The sequence below is a fragment of the Anser cygnoides genome, chromosome 7 (assembly GCF_040182565.1).
Source record: "Anser cygnoides isolate HZ-2024a breed goose chromosome 7, Taihu_goose_T2T_genome, whole genome shotgun sequence".
Classification (NCBI taxonomy): Eukaryota; Metazoa; Chordata; class Aves; order Anseriformes; family Anatidae; genus Anser; species Anser cygnoides.
In genome coordinates, this window is record NC_089879.1 from 11,206,681 (window position 1) to 11,222,510 (window position 15,830).

A 15,830-nucleotide genomic window follows, 5' to 3' on the forward strand; every position below is an offset into this window, starting at 1 on the left:
ATAAGCCAGCTTCCATGTATCTTGTGTACATCTCTTGTTTAGCAGAGATCACATTCTCTCTGGAACATCATCCAGTTTACAGAGATACCTAGTACCCAAAAGATGCTGAGTGTGAACACACTGCACAGCAATGTGGCAGGGAACCAGGATGCTTTCCAGTGGATATTTTCCAGATGTTGCTTTTGAAGACCAGACACTGAACACAGTCTGCGTTTGTGCTGAGTTATTTAACAGTCCAGGCTTGCTACTTCAGAATCACAGGGCTCAGGTTAAGGGGTCACTGAAGGAAGAACTAAATTGTACAAGATTTTTGGCTGCAAGTCTGTTATTCATTCACCACCAGCTTTCTGCCTCCATCAGGCAGCCAGTTTTCTTCTTGTTTCATGTACTGCATGGATGTGCTGCAGGTGCGTGTATGATATGGCCCTGCATGTGGCAACAGCTAACTCATGGGGCCTGAAGGCCTTTTCTGTATGCAGGAATTTTAAGAGTGGACTCGGCTTTGTGTCTCCCAGAAGACAAAATTCCCAGAGCAGGAATCCAAACAGCCAGCACAAATCTCTGGGTAAACTTCTCTAACTTTAAACTCTTTAAACTCTCCAACTCTCTAATGCATAGCAGGAGCCATCCATTATTTTTCTCCAGTTGCGACACTTGGTTATATAATTTGGTAGCTTCATTGTGCTTAGTATGTCAGGACAGATGATAAAACCAAAACAGTCTGGCAAGTTCTGTTGCAACCAGCACAACCCTTTAAAATGGGATGTGGCTCTCGGTGCTTTTGCACTGACTCGAGGGAAGCATGTAGTTTGTCTTTCTTTTTAATTTAGTAAAAAAAAAAAAAAGTAAAAATTAAAACAACAAAGAAAAACCACAAGGCATGTGCATGAGCAGGACAGGCACTCTTTTGCTTCTGCGTAGGGTTAAATGTTGTGACGCCATCAATCCATTTCTAGGTGCAAACGGCACCTGAATGCAAAATGCTGTCATTCTGCCCACTGCCTCTTGTTCAGTATGACAGAAGGAATAGAGTCAGTGGAGCGTACAGGGTAAGTTGTTGCTCTTCTGCCTTCAGAGCAGAAAACCCCGTGTGGTTTTGTAGTTGGAGTCAATGGACTGACCCTGGTTTGGGCAAGTTGCTGTAGCTGCTTTGTGCAGGGCAAATAAATGTCCGTATGGACAAGTATAGCAGGTCTGGCCTAGATTAAGGAATTTAATGAGTTGTAGTGATGTTATTTACCCCTTTAGCACTGGAAGTTTTGTCTAATACTAAGTCATTACAGTGCTACTTGCCCTCTGTATGCACAGGGAGAGTCCCTGCCTCGAGGAGCTCTGTGCAGTAGAAGGCAGAAGGGGAAGGACTGAAATATCTTGATTAAAGACCATTTAGAAAATCAATGGCAGAGCCAGAGGTTTCCCAGTTTTCATGCTGGGTGTTTTTCAATATCTCTGTACCACCTCACATCAGCTGAGCAACTGGCCTGGGGTGTTTGAAGCACCCTGGTCCTGGAAGTCCATCTACTGCCTGTCTACATCAAAGACAAATATTGACACTGGCAAAACTCCAGTTCGTTATTAAACACAGATCTGCAAACCCTTTGTAGGTTTGCCTACAACTGCATGTAAATATGCTTTTCACAGGAGAGTAATAGAACCGGACAGTGTCTGTAAAAGACAAGCCGATCTAATACAGAGTCTGACTGTTAAAAAGTTTTGTCCTGGCTCTGAGAGAACTTTCCTGCGGCTTCTTCTGTGCTTTAGTTTCTGCATGAAGTAAAGAAACTCTCTTGCTGTTGTTAAGAATTTGGAAACCATAAGCCTGTAGGATTTGTGTGAAATCTGTCTTTGCTGAGGGTCCAGCAGTCCTTTCCCACAAGTTTGAGTGGTGCTTATTTGTATGCTGGTGTGTTGAGAGCAGGAAGACAGCGTGCTTCTACCTACTTACGTAGGTGCTCATCTCATCTCCCAGTGTATAATGGGTAGAGCAGAGACCTGGGGGGCAAAAGGTTTTGCTCTTGTTCTTTCCATACTGTGATATGGCTTGGACGGGTCACCTCAGAGAATCTCTGAGGATGTGCTGAGAACCAGCCAAGAGTTCCTGCTAGCTTAAGGACAGCTGATGTTTAGGGAAAGCACGGTAGTAACTGATTCCTTTCCAGTTCTTAATGTGTGGGAAAGCTTTGTCTCAAACTGCTGATGTAAGCTCCTTTCAGAAGAGGACAGCATGTAAAACTGTTTCTTTTCATGTTTCTTGGGCTGTTGAAGTATTTATCAGAGCTGATCATTAGAGGTGGTGGTGCTCGGTGCTGGAGGAGCCAGACCCTTAAGGGGTCCTCCAGGTTCAATTCCAGTGCTTGGTATCTGGGCTGGATACCCTTTGCTCGCTGCTGCCTGAGATTAACAGTCAGGTAACGAGTCAAGGTGACTTTTTAGGTCTGTTTGCACAGCTTGAGTTCTGCCTGAGTCCCTGGAATTGGTGTTCTCATTGGCCGTCTCTGGGCCTTTAGTGAACAGAACCAACAGGAGTCCCCTAGCTCAGATATTGATATTGATCAGATATTGATACGATATTTAGGATACCCAGTCTTGACCCTGCTTCGTGACATGCTGTTGACCCCTCAGTTCCCTGGATTTCCCTGATGGCAGTTTTTCCTTCAGTCAGGGACTGTTTCTCCTCTTTATTCCCTGGTACACTTAGCTGACTACTGGCAACCAGTATCTCACAGAGCTGAAGGTTGAGGTAGACTGCCAAAGTATGAATTGTGGCCAGGCTGAGTTATTAAACCTGTAGGATTACGTAGTCTGACTAATCCACAAGTAATCCCTGTCCTTCTGCTGCAGGCTTACCAATACCTCACCCCATATACCCCCATCTGCATTGCAAAAGCTGTGAAGAACACGTCGGAAACGGAAGGCATGAGACGAGCACACGTAAGTGAAGCCTTGAGAGCCTCCTTGCACGTGGCAAGAGGTTTGCTTTATGTTCGGGTTAATAAATTGAATTTTCCCTTTAGCTTTAGCGTTTTGGATTAAAAAATATATTTATTTGGACGTCAGGTTAAAAATGTTGGATGACTGTTGCTGATGAAGCAGCTTTTTGCTTGTTTAGTGTTCCCTTGGAGTGAAGAACAACATTCTAATCACATAAGGGTCCAAGCTTGCTCTGTTGGAAGACCATGTAGGCTTGAGAAGTGTTATTTAGAATATGAACCCTCAAAGGGATCTTCTCTCCCCTTTGCAAGTTCTGTTGCTGGTCTCACTGCAATCTTAAAATTATTATCACTTGAATAAACATGGCTTGAAGAACATAGAGAAATTCTTCAACACATGGTGCAAAACACAGGCCAAGATATTCAAAAGCAGCTTGTGTCCTCAAAGCACTCCGTTTTCGTGTCTTCATCACGACACTTTGGAAATGAGTCTGATTTCCCAGGATGTTTCACATTTTCAAGCAAAGAAGTTGCCTGTGAAACAGGTTCATGGTAGGGCTGAAATTTGCTTTTGTTTATTTCCTGTTAAATTCCAAGCAGCAGGTTTCACAACAGGACAAATGTGCTAGTTGAAGCAGCATTGGCAGTTCTGGGCTTGTCCCTTATTTGCTGCCATTTTCTTGGGATCTGCTACTTCCTACTTCAATGCTTTATTACCCTGTCAGTTAAAGGGAAGTAAAAATATTTGTACTGTGCAGAGATCTTGTTCCCCTGTTCATGGCCAAATGTGTTGCGTGGTTACCTCCCATGAGCTGAAATGCAAGATCTTGTGTGTAAAAGAGACCTGAAAATTATGTGTGGGATAAAGCTAGTGTTTGCTGAATACTTGGTAATTCTTCAGAGTAAGATACATCGCAGCAGAAAACCTGTATTAACGCTTATTTAATTGTCCTGGTACATTTCCAATGCTTGCAGTAATTGCAGGATGCAAAAGCTGAAAACACCAGATTACCTCTTAGTTTGTATTTCTGAAACTTGCAGGTTGAATTGCTTTGCATCAAAAACAGTGTTTGTACTGAAACTTAGTTTTTTTTCTTCACAATTCCTTTTTCTTGTGCCTATTTTAACATAGGTTAAAGACGCTGTTGCCCTGTGTGAGCTCTTTAACTGGCTGGAAAAGGAGGTATTGTATTACTTTTTTTAAGCTGGAAATCTTATTAAGTAAAATTTGTCATTAGCATGAACTTTTTTATATTCTTTATAGCCCCTTTGATATAAATGGGGAAATACATGGGTTTTCTTCTGGGGTGTGTGTGTGTTCAATCATACTTCCATCCAAGTCCTAAGACTTTTTTTTTTGAAAACACTCCCACTTATTTTGCACAGGCCAAAGCCAGAGCAGGTGAGGAACGATGCGAACAGACTTAATGTAGTGTTAATACTCTCTTGTGCTGGTTTGTTAGTGCAAATCATAAAGTAAAATGAAATATCTTCTGGCAGAATTAACAGATTTGGTGTTTATGAATGGAGAGGTTTGGTCATGCCCATGTGCAGTAAAACTGGGATAAAGTGAAATTACTCGTGTTTCTTCTGGTTTAGAAGTACACAGTGAAGGTGCAGAATGTCAGGTGTTGCAGTCACTGAGCTGTGCTGCTTGTGTGCTACTGCATATCTAAGTCCATTGAACTCACCTATGGAAATGCTTTGACTTCCAGAAGGTACCTTTTTACATGTCTGAGTAACTCAAGAAACCTGCCTCAGGGGTTATGAGACCTATCTCTTTTCCTGTCCAGTCCAGGGCAAGTTGATTCAGTCCCTCTGGGTTGCAGGTTTTGATTTAGTAAATGCCTAGAATTTGACATCCATGCTTTGTTTTTCCTTCGACTGCTTCCATCTCTAGATTAAAGGCATAGAATTTCTGCTAATAGCATGGGCTGTTGAAATGGAGCGAACTGTTTACACTTACTGTGATGTGTATGTGAGGAGATGTTGCATTCTGAGATGTTACTCTGTGCATATCTCAGTGAAGTAGATACTGCAGCAGCTGTTCCCTAGGCGAGGTTCAGCAATCCTGCTCTGACCAGCTCTGCTTCCTGCTTCTCGCACGCCCTGCACAATACGGCTGGGTTTGTGTTCCTCATTACTGAGGAATGAGGACAGAAAACCTGGAAACAGGCCACTTCAAGATTGGGTTTCATAATACTCAGAGGGGGGGGCTAGTGTTGCGGCATATGGAATTTTCTTTGCTAGTTAGTGTACTAATTCAACCTGCATCTTTGTCCACTAGGTTCCAAAGGGAACAGTGACAGAAATAATTGCTGCAGACAAAGCAGAGGAGTTTCGCAGGTAAAATGTAAATCCCCCTGTGAGGGTGTTTTCTTGGTGGCGTTTTTATCCTTTGTTATTCTGTAGAAATCCTGCTCACTCACAGATATTTTACCTGAGGATAAACCATAACTCCAGCATTTCTTTGAACATTTGAAAGAGCTGGGGAAGAATTGGGTCTCTTGGGAGGTACAAGTCCCAGCCCACTGGGTCCCACTTTCCTCCTAAGACAGCAAAGAGGAATGTTGCAGGTTAGGACACTTAAATATGAGATGGCTGCTTTCTTACCACACAAGAGTTCATGGAAGAGTTAGATTTCTTCTTCTGGTGGAGAATGAGCAGCATTTGTATTGGGAGATAGTCCAGTCTGTATATAACAGGACCTCTAGAAAAGTCTATAAGTAAATAAGTAACAAAGAAATAGTTCAGGACATCTCTTCCCCGGGTGGTCTGGGTGGTGAACTTCTTACTAGTAAGAAAAGGGTGGAGGTGGAAAGCAGGCTCCCACGCGGTTGGGTCAACAGGATTTGGATCTGTACAATTCTTCTGTTCAAGTGTTTCTTGCCCAGGTGGCTTTCAAGGCTAAGGGAAGGCTAAGATGAAGTGAAATTGAGGATGGGGCACTGCAGGTGCCTGGTGTGCTCTTCTTGCTCGTGCTGTACTGATCACAATCTTTTCTTTCAGCCAACAGAAAGACTTCGTTGAATTGAGTTTTGCTACTATATCAAGCACAGGTCCAAATGGAGCCATCATTCACTACAAGTAAGAGAAACGTGGCTGCTTCTTTCATCCTTCAGCAAGCATAGTTGGGATGAGTTGTCAAGCTTTTTGTGGCATCACAACAGAGAATGATCTCACTCCAGGCAGATGTAGTCGCTGTTGATTGCCATCTTACTTTATTCCACACATTAAACAAAGATCTCTTCCTGCTGGCAGCATGCATGTATTATGGTGCTGAACTGCCCAGGGGCCATAGAGAAGGGCTATTTGGGGGGTAGAAGTTTTGGACGGACAAATATGAAGTGCAAGTTGTTCTGCAGTGTGTCCAGGAACAGATGCTGAGGGTTTTCCTGGAAGCAACAAAGCTATTCTTTGTACTTTAGTGCTATGCACTGTAGAAAATACATTCCTCAGTATGAACCCTGCTTGAGCATGTGTTGGATTTCTATCACTGCCACAAAAAATCAGAGCTGACGCATCCAAGCTTGCACTTAATACAGCTTCTGGACTGCAGATGTGGGCTGGAGACCTTAAGGTGGTGGAACAAAAACATTTGTCTTTAACTGAACAGGCCAGTTCCTGAGACCAACAGAACACTGTCTGTGAACGAGATCTACCTCCTGGACTCGGGAGCGCAGTACAAGTGAGTGGGATGGATGGGGCTGAACAGCTACATCTTCTGCTCCTAGTGACCTCCCTGCAGGGTCAGCTCGCAGTTCCTCTGGCAAACATGGCAAAGTGTGGTTTTGACTACAGTGCCATTTCACAGAAAGCCTGCTTGTTGTATCCCTGTGGAAGGAGATCGATGTATGTGTGATGCTAACGTATGCGTGATGATAGTGTGATGCTATACTCATAACCCCGCAGTCACTGGGTGACTGATCCCTGCCAGAAGGTGCTGAGCTAGGCTCCGGGCAGCAGACTAGGGCTGCTGACTAGCCTTGTGTGGGGTAGGAGATGAGATCCAAGAGTGCCGTTCCCCAGAATCCCATTGACAGCGTGATGGTAGATATGCTTCAGCTGGTGGCACGTGTTTCCGTCTGTTGCAGCTCTGCTCACTGGCACATTCATGTTAGAGTTGCAGGGAGTAGGGAGCAGGCCTGGCTTCCCAGGTTTAGCCATAGGCTGCCTACGAAGCTGAGTAAGGATGTGGGCAGAAGGTAATGATTTGGCTGATGCTGAGGTCAGGACAAGACAGAGCAAAGGAGCAGGACGGCACTGCCTTGTGGGATTCTCTGCCTTTCCAGAGAGAGACTCGAGCAGGTTTTCTTATCCCAGTGGCTACTCGGTCTCAGTTGTGTTTTTGGGAAGGCATCATGTCTGACTCACTCTCTGCTGTGCTTTTTTTTGGCAGCAGCCTCAGTCTCTGCAGATGTTTATTGTGTAGCTCTGACCCCTTGGAAAATGAAAGAAGGGGTGTTTTTAACCAGTGTAAATAGATGAGAAGTAGTTTGTTCAGAGAGATGCGAGATGGACCTGGCTGCTCCTTTGAGATGAGCTTTGTCTTTAGAGCTATGCCTTTTTGCTTTGTCAGTCAGGAAGAGCCTTGAAAATGAACCATGTAGACATCCTTTGATAAGACTTTTACAATGAGATCCCTCTCCCCTCCTTCCCCCCTGATGGCCTAATTAACGATTTCCTTAGTGCCACTGTGAAAAGCAGCCATTTGAATAAAATGCAAGCTGGACATCAAGGGCACTTATGGTAGCATTGTCACAGGGATGCTAAGCTTGTCACTGCTGGGAAGTTAAACCGTGAGTTCTTTTGTGACCATGGCCAGTGCGTGCTGGGGAAGAGTGATGGCACAGCAGTGAGTGCTTCAGAGGAAACCCATTATTTCAAGACCCTTTGTGTTTTTCACAACAGGCTCAAAATAATATTTGCATAAGGAACTTCGAGCCATTTTCTAATGTCTCAGACTAACCCGTATCCAAATGATAGATAATTTGTAGCACAAAGCATCCTGAGGATGAAAAGGACACAAAACCTACTTGCACTTCCTTCTCCTCAGCTGGTGGCTGTAATTTGTGCATAAATATATATTTTTAAGCTACTAATGAGTCACCTTTCATACAGATAGAATAAATTTGGCCTTTTCTGTCCTGTTCTCAATGGGCAGGTACCAGCTGCTAAACCTCAAATTAACTTGATGTTTATGAGCAGTCTAGATTATAATTTGAAAAGAGCTTTGGGATCCTTATGGATGAAGGATAACATTTTGAATTGTAAATCGTTATTGTTGCATCAGGGATGCGTGTGTGTGTTCAGGAATTTTTGAGATTGGGAACTTTTATAGCATCAGTTTTGTGTAGCACAGAGTGGATAACTTTACCCAATGATTAGTCTGTTTTTCTGCAGTCTGATGGGGTTTTCTGTGCATTTTCACTTTGATTTTTCTTTCCCCCCCCATTCCTTGGCTTCCTGCATCTTTCTTTGCTTCTGGAAGAGATGGTACAACAGATGTGACCAGGACAATGCATTTTGGCACACCATCAGCCTATGAAAAGGTAAGTTGGTATCTCAGTATTTTGCAATCTGACCCTTACTAGAGATGCTTAAACCATGATGGCCTAAATTTAGTGACATGCCTTACTGATATATAGTCACAGGGATCTGTCAGGTATCATTTCTGTACTAATAAAAGTGACAGCATTTTGCAGATTGAAAAGGAGACTGTCAGACTTCAGATTTTCAAAACACCAGCAATTTAGAGAATGACGCTTTCATATCATAAAATGCACACCTCTCATCTACTAAATGACATGTCTTCTCTAAGAGATAATAAAATCAGTGGGCTGTGGATACCCATTACTGGCTGCCCAACATGGGAGTTATAGGAGTTTCATTTAGCATAAAGCTCAGTATCCAATGCAGGGCTGCAGTAGTGGTTAGTGTCTAGTGTACTGTGTTAAAATCCAGTCTGACTGCTCTGAGAAGGTCCGTGTTGGAAATTCAGTGATGTAATTTTGTTTATTTTAAAATGTTTCTTTAATTAACACTCATTTCATCATTATAGTTTGCTCAGTGATGAAAATACGCTGTAGGCTATGCTCAGGAAGTAAAGCTATAGCCACAAAGAAAATGAATCATGTAGGTCAGATGAATCCTGCTGCTAAGCCTGCAGCCTGAGATTGTGACACATTCTGCATATTAGCTGAAAAAGATCTTCAGAGCAATTTAAACTTTCTGCTCATGCTTTGCTTTGGCATTGTCAGTCACAGGAGAGCATGAGTAGGTCTTTGCAGATCCTCTGCAATTTGCTACAAGATGCAGTCTTTCTTTCTGTTCCTGGGAAGGACAATGTTTTGTCTCTCCCTGCTTATTTATGGTACACGTTTCTTTGGCAGGAATGCTTCACCTATGTCCTGAAGGGACACATAGCTGTGAGTGCAGCCATCTTCCCGAATGGAACCAAAGGTAGGTCAGTGAGTTGGAGTGCTTGACCGTGGCGGTGGTGACCTTTGAAGAGCCATTAAGTGGTCTAAGAGCAGCATTATGAGTGACAGATCCAGATGTGTTAGGCAGATGTTGGCATAACTGTCTGTGTCTGTTTCTAACACAACATTTTGGATTCTGGATTATTGAGTTTTCTCCCTTTTTCAGCAAGCAACCAGTGCCAAACAATTTGAGGGGGAAGTCTGAAGGGTGTTCAGAGTGCTATGGCTCTAGGGTGATGGTGACTTTAATCAGTCACTGGCACTGTAATACACCCGTGGCCTGTTTGTGCTGTGAGGTTGTGTTCGTTATGCTTTACTCACAGCCTTATCAAAGGGATAGGTCACTTTCCAGCTTCAAAAGAACTGGCTAATTGTCTTCCAATTAATGCAGAATCTCTTATCAGTGAGCAGCATGGGAAAATGACACACAGAGGGACTGTTTTGATTTTGTGCAGGAGAAGCTGTAATATGCATGCACTGCTGGTGCATGTTGCAAGCTGTTTTCTCCCTGCTCCTAAACCTGATATCGAGATGCCTTTTTGTAGAATTACTTCCAGTTTGCATTCTTGAGTGTGTGAAGGAAAAGCAGCTGGCTAGTGGCATGAGAAACTCCAACTGAAATTGGAGGGTGTCAGAACTTGCACATGTGGACTTGGTGTTTGTATGCAGGCAATGGAAATCCTCTACACTGACTGAAACAGCCTGAAATGACTGGGACTGGGCATCCAGGCAAGAAGGCTACCTGGTTTGTTCACTAAATGCAATTATCACATCTTCCACTTTGAGTTATCTTAGCACAGCTACCTTTTAAGAAAGATACTGAATTCACTATACGCTACTTAAACACCAGATTCTTTGCTGAAAACCCCAGTGGAGCAAGCAGCAAAACAGAAAGGCTGTGCAACCTGGGAAGGAGAGGGGCTTCTTAGATAAGGATGGACTTGAATGGCAGTCTAAGTGTGCCCTGTAACTTCCAACAAGCCAATGATTTGTTTTCTTTGTTCCTTTTAAATTTTCATATTTTTCTTTGCACATTTTCTAGTTTTGAGCCCTCAGTGTGACTATCAGTCTGTGAGGAAGCCTGACTCGATAGTTTTCTTTCTGTGTGTGTGTCTGTTCCTCTTTGCTTGCAGGTCACCTTCTAGATTCCTTTGCTCGCTCTGCCTTGTGGGACTGTGGCTTGGATTACCTGCATGGAACAGGACATGGAGTTGGTTCTTTCCTAAACGTACATGAGGGTCCTTGTGGCATTAGCTACAAAACCTTTGCAGATGAACCTTTGGAGGCCGGCATGATTGTCTCTGATGGTATTTAACATTGATGATTCTGTCTGGCTTTTAAGGGGAGGGACCAAGCTCTTAAGATGCAGAGGGGATAAATCTGGCAGTGGTGGAAAGGGAGGATGGGATCATAAGCTCTGGCCCTGCCTTCTCGGTTTATTTTAATTGTTTAAGCTCTCTGGGTAAAGACCCTCTGATTTTAGCTGTCACAGTAAAGCATCTTTGCAGTTGGGTTCTGCAGGCCTGCTTCCTTTTCTGTACAGTGCAAACCTCAGCAGAGCTGTGCTGCTGACCATCCCAGCTCTGGCAGGCTGCCTTCACCTGCAGTGGAAGAGCTGGCTACTCAACTAGGTGGACACCAGGAGATAATTCTGTCTTTGCTATGGGCTATTTGAGCAAGCTCTTTATATTGTTGCATGCCTTACTTTCCCAGTAGTAAGTTAACAGCCTGCTTGGTTTTGCTGAGACACTTGCATTCCTTCAGGGCTGTTAAGTTCTTTCAGGGAGTCAAGGAACACCCTCTTAAGATGACTTCAGGGGAGAGGTTTCCTACCTGCCTCTCATAAAGAGATGAAGATTTTCTGAGTTTCTGGTACTTGGAACATGTACTTGGTGCTCTCTTGACTCAGAAGGAGACTCTCTGAGCTCGAGGGCTGTCTGGTTTCTCCTCTCTTTGAGAACTTCTGCTGTCACCTTGCTCGGGGCTTCTGTGCAGATTAAGTAGGCAGAAATCTGTTTGCTTCTCTGGGTGCCTGATGTCAAGATTGTTTAGCGACCTCAGCAAACTAAAGCAATGAAGGGGAAGTTTGGCCATAGGGAATAAGTATTTGCACAGTGTATCTGTGTGTCTTAGTTAATTATTGTCTGTTTCTGCAGAGCCTGGGTATTATGAAGATGGGTCCTTTGGGATCCGAATAGAAAATGTTGTCCTTGTGATCCCTGCTGAAACCAAGGTGAGTGACCTACTGAAGATGCCCCTTTCTTCATGAGTCAGTGGTTGTAAAACTTAGAGTACTGGAACTTGAGGTAGGATCATGCTGCAGATAGTTGAATCCTACTCAAGTCTGCTGCTCTCCAAAACCCTGCCTTGGTGAAGGCTGATTCTGTCTCCCCTGTTAATGGGGACACAGAAGACTGTTCTGCTTGTGCAGTTTCCATAGGTTGAAACGTGTATGTGAGAGTTGTTTTAAAATGTTTTCTGTCTGGGTGTCAAAGACGAGAATCATCTTTAATGCAGCGCCTTGGAATCATTGCTGGTTGATCTTCTCAAGTCAGGGTTTTTATCTCTGATAGAGAGTCCCCCCTTGGCAGTAGAACCAAAACTACAGACAGATTTTAACATTATAATTGCAGGTCTGTCTGGGTTATGCTTTTAGAGATGCTGAACTGGAAATGACCATATGGCTAGTTCTGTGCAATTGTGACCCGGGACATAGCCTTTATGAAGTGACCACTGAAAGAAATGACAGTGGTTTATATTGAGATTCTTTGCTTGATATGAGGGAAAAAAAATACTGTTAAGTTGCTACCTTCTCATCTGAATGCTACAAGGCTTTTTTTTTGTCTGGTGTTGACATAAGAGTATGATCTTGCTAGAGCTGTTTCTAAGAATTTGCAACCCCATTTGTGTTTCTGTTGCAGTACAATTTCAAAAACAGAGGGAGCCTGACTTTTGAACCCTTAACCCTGGTTCCAATCCAGACAAAAATGATTGATGTTAGTTTGCTGACACAAAAAGAGGTAAGTGAAACTGTAAGTTTCCAGTGCCGCATTTATGCTAGAAACATTTCTGTTTACAAGAACCACTTGCCTCTGCTCTACCTGGTAGATTCAGAGAGCGGCCCTGAGGAATCTGACTTAATTTTAAATGATCCAATTTTGAGTGGGAGAGTAGACTACATGACCTCTCTAGAGGTCCTTCCCTTCTAAATCACTCTGATAAGGGCAGCAAGGACACTAGTGATGTTGTTTTGGTAGTTCCTTTGATATGGTATTTGCTGGTACATGTAGTCTTCTTTCCTACTCGTGCCTTCGTTTGCTTCTGTCAGACTACCATGCTGTCTCTCCAGAAGCTTATACTAATGACTGTCCCATGTTGCCGTCTGTGTCTACTCATGGTCGGTCCCATTTAGCCATGCCACGTTATCAGTGCATATGGACTCTGAGCAGACATCCTACTTGCTCAGCAGTATTTGTTTCCTGAAGAGCTTTACACTGTAGCTTTCTGTTTAGGTTTCCCACTACCAATAGCACGTTTCATCCTGGTTTTCTACCATGTTGTCCACTTTACTTCAGTCTATCCTCAGTTTCTGAATGACAATCCAGTTTGCATTTCCTTTTTCTGAAGAGGACTGAACAGTACCAAGATTCATCTGCCTTAAGGTTACCTGTTGAGATCAATAGGCTAACTCCTATCTCATCACTGCATTGTTCAGAGTTACAAATTTGCAAAGCTATTTACTAGACTGTGCCAAGGTAGCTATTCTGACTTGTTGGAGGCAGTGATTTGCAGAGACTTTAAATACTTGTCAGTTAAACTGAACCTTAGCTCCTCTGAAAAGCCAGGACTAATTGCTTCAGTTCCTACCCTCATCAAATTTACGTGTCACTTCCACGTATTAGAGGTCTGTCTCTGGGACAGGATCCCATCCTGGCCTAACAGCCCATCTCAAAGTGGCCTACTAATGTCTTTGGCTATACACAACTTATAAAGGCACCAGCTATTCTGCATTCATGCTGAATATCATCTCTCTCCCTTTCTCTAGTTGAACTGGGTGAATGACTATCATCAGAAGTGCCGGGAAGTAATTGGAGCAGAGCTGGAGAGGCAAGGTCGGCTGGAAGCTCTTCAATGGCTCATCCGGGAGACAGAGCCTCTGATCAGAGTTCAGTAGCACCATGGTTGTCTTCGATACAGGGAACATCAGGACTGCTTGGTGTCACTGTAATCTACGTCATCTTGGCCCATGACACCACTGGGAGAAATTTTGTCAATAAACCTTTGGAAATCAGAAGGGGGATTTCAATTTAGTGTCTTCCTCCTCCCCAGAATTTGCAGGTAGCATGTGGGGGTAAGGAGGGTTACTCTCTCAACATTTTTTGAGCAGGGGGGAGGTTGAGAATAGAAAGCAAACAAAATAAATAAGCATGTTGCCTTTGAAACAGGGGTCTTCTTGAAATAATGGTTTTAAGAGACAATACTGGAATATTTTATATGGTGTGGTTTTTCACTATGAAAACTCAGTATTTTTACATACTTGGGTTCCAGTTGCTGGGATGCTACCCACACAGCAGGACTGATTACTGAATAAAAGTTTCCAACACATTATTTGCTCTGTCTGGCTTCCCTTGCAGTCAATGATGTGTTGGGTTGGACAGCTTGAAGGAGGGCAAAGACCAGATAATTCCACGTTTGTGTGCACCCTGCTTGGACAGTGAAGAGAGAGAGCTGCATATGTGTGTATAGAGCTGCCTTGTGCTAGGAGCTGGGCAGATGTTATGAAAAGGCCTGTCGGGAGCCATCACTTCTGTCTATGCTTTGTGACAGATAGTGGAAGGGATGCAGTGACACTTGGCAGAGGGTTGTGCCTGTGGAGCACCCAGGCCACTACTTCTGTCTATTCATGGAGTACTTCTATAACCCGGGGCAGTGCAGGATGTGTGGGCAGTATCATGGAATTACAGCTCTTCCTGGACACAAGGCAATTACTAAGTTAAAAATAAAAAAAAAAAATGCATGCAGTGGACAAAGGAAGGCCTCTTTGCAACTTCGCTACAAAATCAGCCAGGCCCTGGACACCAGGAGCAGTGCTCTGGATTGTGCTAGGCAGTGCACAAAGCCATCTAGTGGTTAAGTGAACTACTGCAAGGCAAAGGCAGGTTTGGGCTCTTCCCAGCCTTCAGCCGGGAGGGAGAATGCTCTGCTTGCAGTCTTCTCAGCTGTTTTCTGGAAAGTCACTGTGTGCAGCCCCATCAGAGCACTGTCCATAGTGTCAAATGGTGGTGTAAGAATATACCTACTAAAGGAAACATTCTTAACATTTACCCACAGTGTTTCAATCAAACTAAAACTCAACACTCGGTACTAGATATAAAAGGGACAGTTGGGTAATAGTAACTCACATTCCTGACATTTTAAGGAAATGGTCTGTGCAAATGGAAATGTTCATATAAATAATTCTTTTAAAAAAAAATTTTCATAATTCCAAGAGGGAAATGCTAATCTCTGTTAAACAGCATGAAATTGGTATATCCCTCAAGAGATGTAGAAATTGGAAGCAGTACCGTGTAGCCAAACAAAACTTGGAAGAGAAACATTCCTGGAAATTATATTATAACGTTCCCTGGTCTCCTAGCTATGCTATCCAAGGAAGTGTAAAAATAAAAGTGCAGTAAGTGGTTTAAAAGTTTGTTTTGACACTACAGCCTCTGCACCTACGTGTATGTATTTAAATATTCACATGGTTTCCCACCACCACCTGCAAGTATGCAAGTATTAGCTGTCATTTCAGCTGGGTCTGGGGGAAACCCTGCTCATGCATCAAGCAGTCCCCAGTGTCTCAGGAGTATGTGCTATCAACTAAAACAGATTGCACCTGTGGAAGAAATGTTTTTCCCCAAATTACCTCTGTTGGTGCTGACTGTGCTACAGGATCAAAGAACGAGCAGCAGATCAGAGCGGGTTGTACTGCGACAAAAGGGGAATTTCTCTGCAAAATCACTGTGCGTGCAGTGAGGCTGCGTGAGCCAATGTCTGCCGCGGGCAGGCAGCCACTTTCCAGGGTGGTGGTGGAAGTTCATGCAGGTGTAGCTTTGGTGGTCAGTGTAAACCCGCGAGGGGTCCAAGCTGCCGGCTTTGTATGATCCAAACAACACCATCCCGGCTGTCCTGGCAAAGACCAAAGACTAAGGGTAGGTTTCTCCTCGCTCAGCCTTCAGGGCAAATGTTTCCCAAGGGAATGCAGAAGAGGATGACTTCTACCAAAGGGTGAAGCAGAGCAGCCGAGGAAGCTTTTGTCCTCAGTCTCAAGCCCTCAGACACTGTGTTTGGCTCAGGCACCTCAGTGGGGAGGCGAGATGTGGCACCAACAGCACTTTGGGCCGTTCAAACCCAACAATGCCCTATTTGACCTTTTCCC

General features: G+C 43.8%; 1 protein-coding gene across 2 annotated transcripts in view; it reads left to right on the forward strand.

Annotated features, from left to right (window-relative positions):
• Positions 1 to 14,020, forward strand: part of XPNPEP1 (X-prolyl aminopeptidase 1) — a 30,137-nt gene extending 16,117 nt beyond the window's left edge. For both annotated transcript variants that reach the window (XM_013174537.3, XM_048060565.2), the window contains exons 10-20: positions 2,842 to 2,931; positions 4,063 to 4,113; positions 5,218 to 5,276; positions 5,940 to 6,017; positions 6,547 to 6,618; positions 8,422 to 8,482; positions 9,323 to 9,392; positions 10,546 to 10,719; positions 11,569 to 11,645; positions 12,334 to 12,432; positions 13,458 to 14,020. In XM_013174537.3, coding sequence (XP_013029991.3) covers positions 2,842 to 2,931; positions 4,063 to 4,113; positions 5,218 to 5,276; positions 5,940 to 6,017; positions 6,547 to 6,618; positions 8,422 to 8,482; positions 9,323 to 9,392; positions 10,546 to 10,719; positions 11,569 to 11,645; positions 12,334 to 12,432; positions 13,458 to 13,586 — 960 coding nt within the window. In that variant the 3' untranslated portion in view covers positions 13,587 to 14,020. The remainder of the gene's footprint in view (positions 1 to 2,841; positions 2,932 to 4,062; positions 4,114 to 5,217; positions 5,277 to 5,939; positions 6,018 to 6,546; positions 6,619 to 8,421; positions 8,483 to 9,322; positions 9,393 to 10,545; positions 10,720 to 11,568; positions 11,646 to 12,333; positions 12,433 to 13,457) is intronic.
• The last annotated feature ends 1,810 nt before the right edge of the window (positions 14,021 to 15,830 follow it).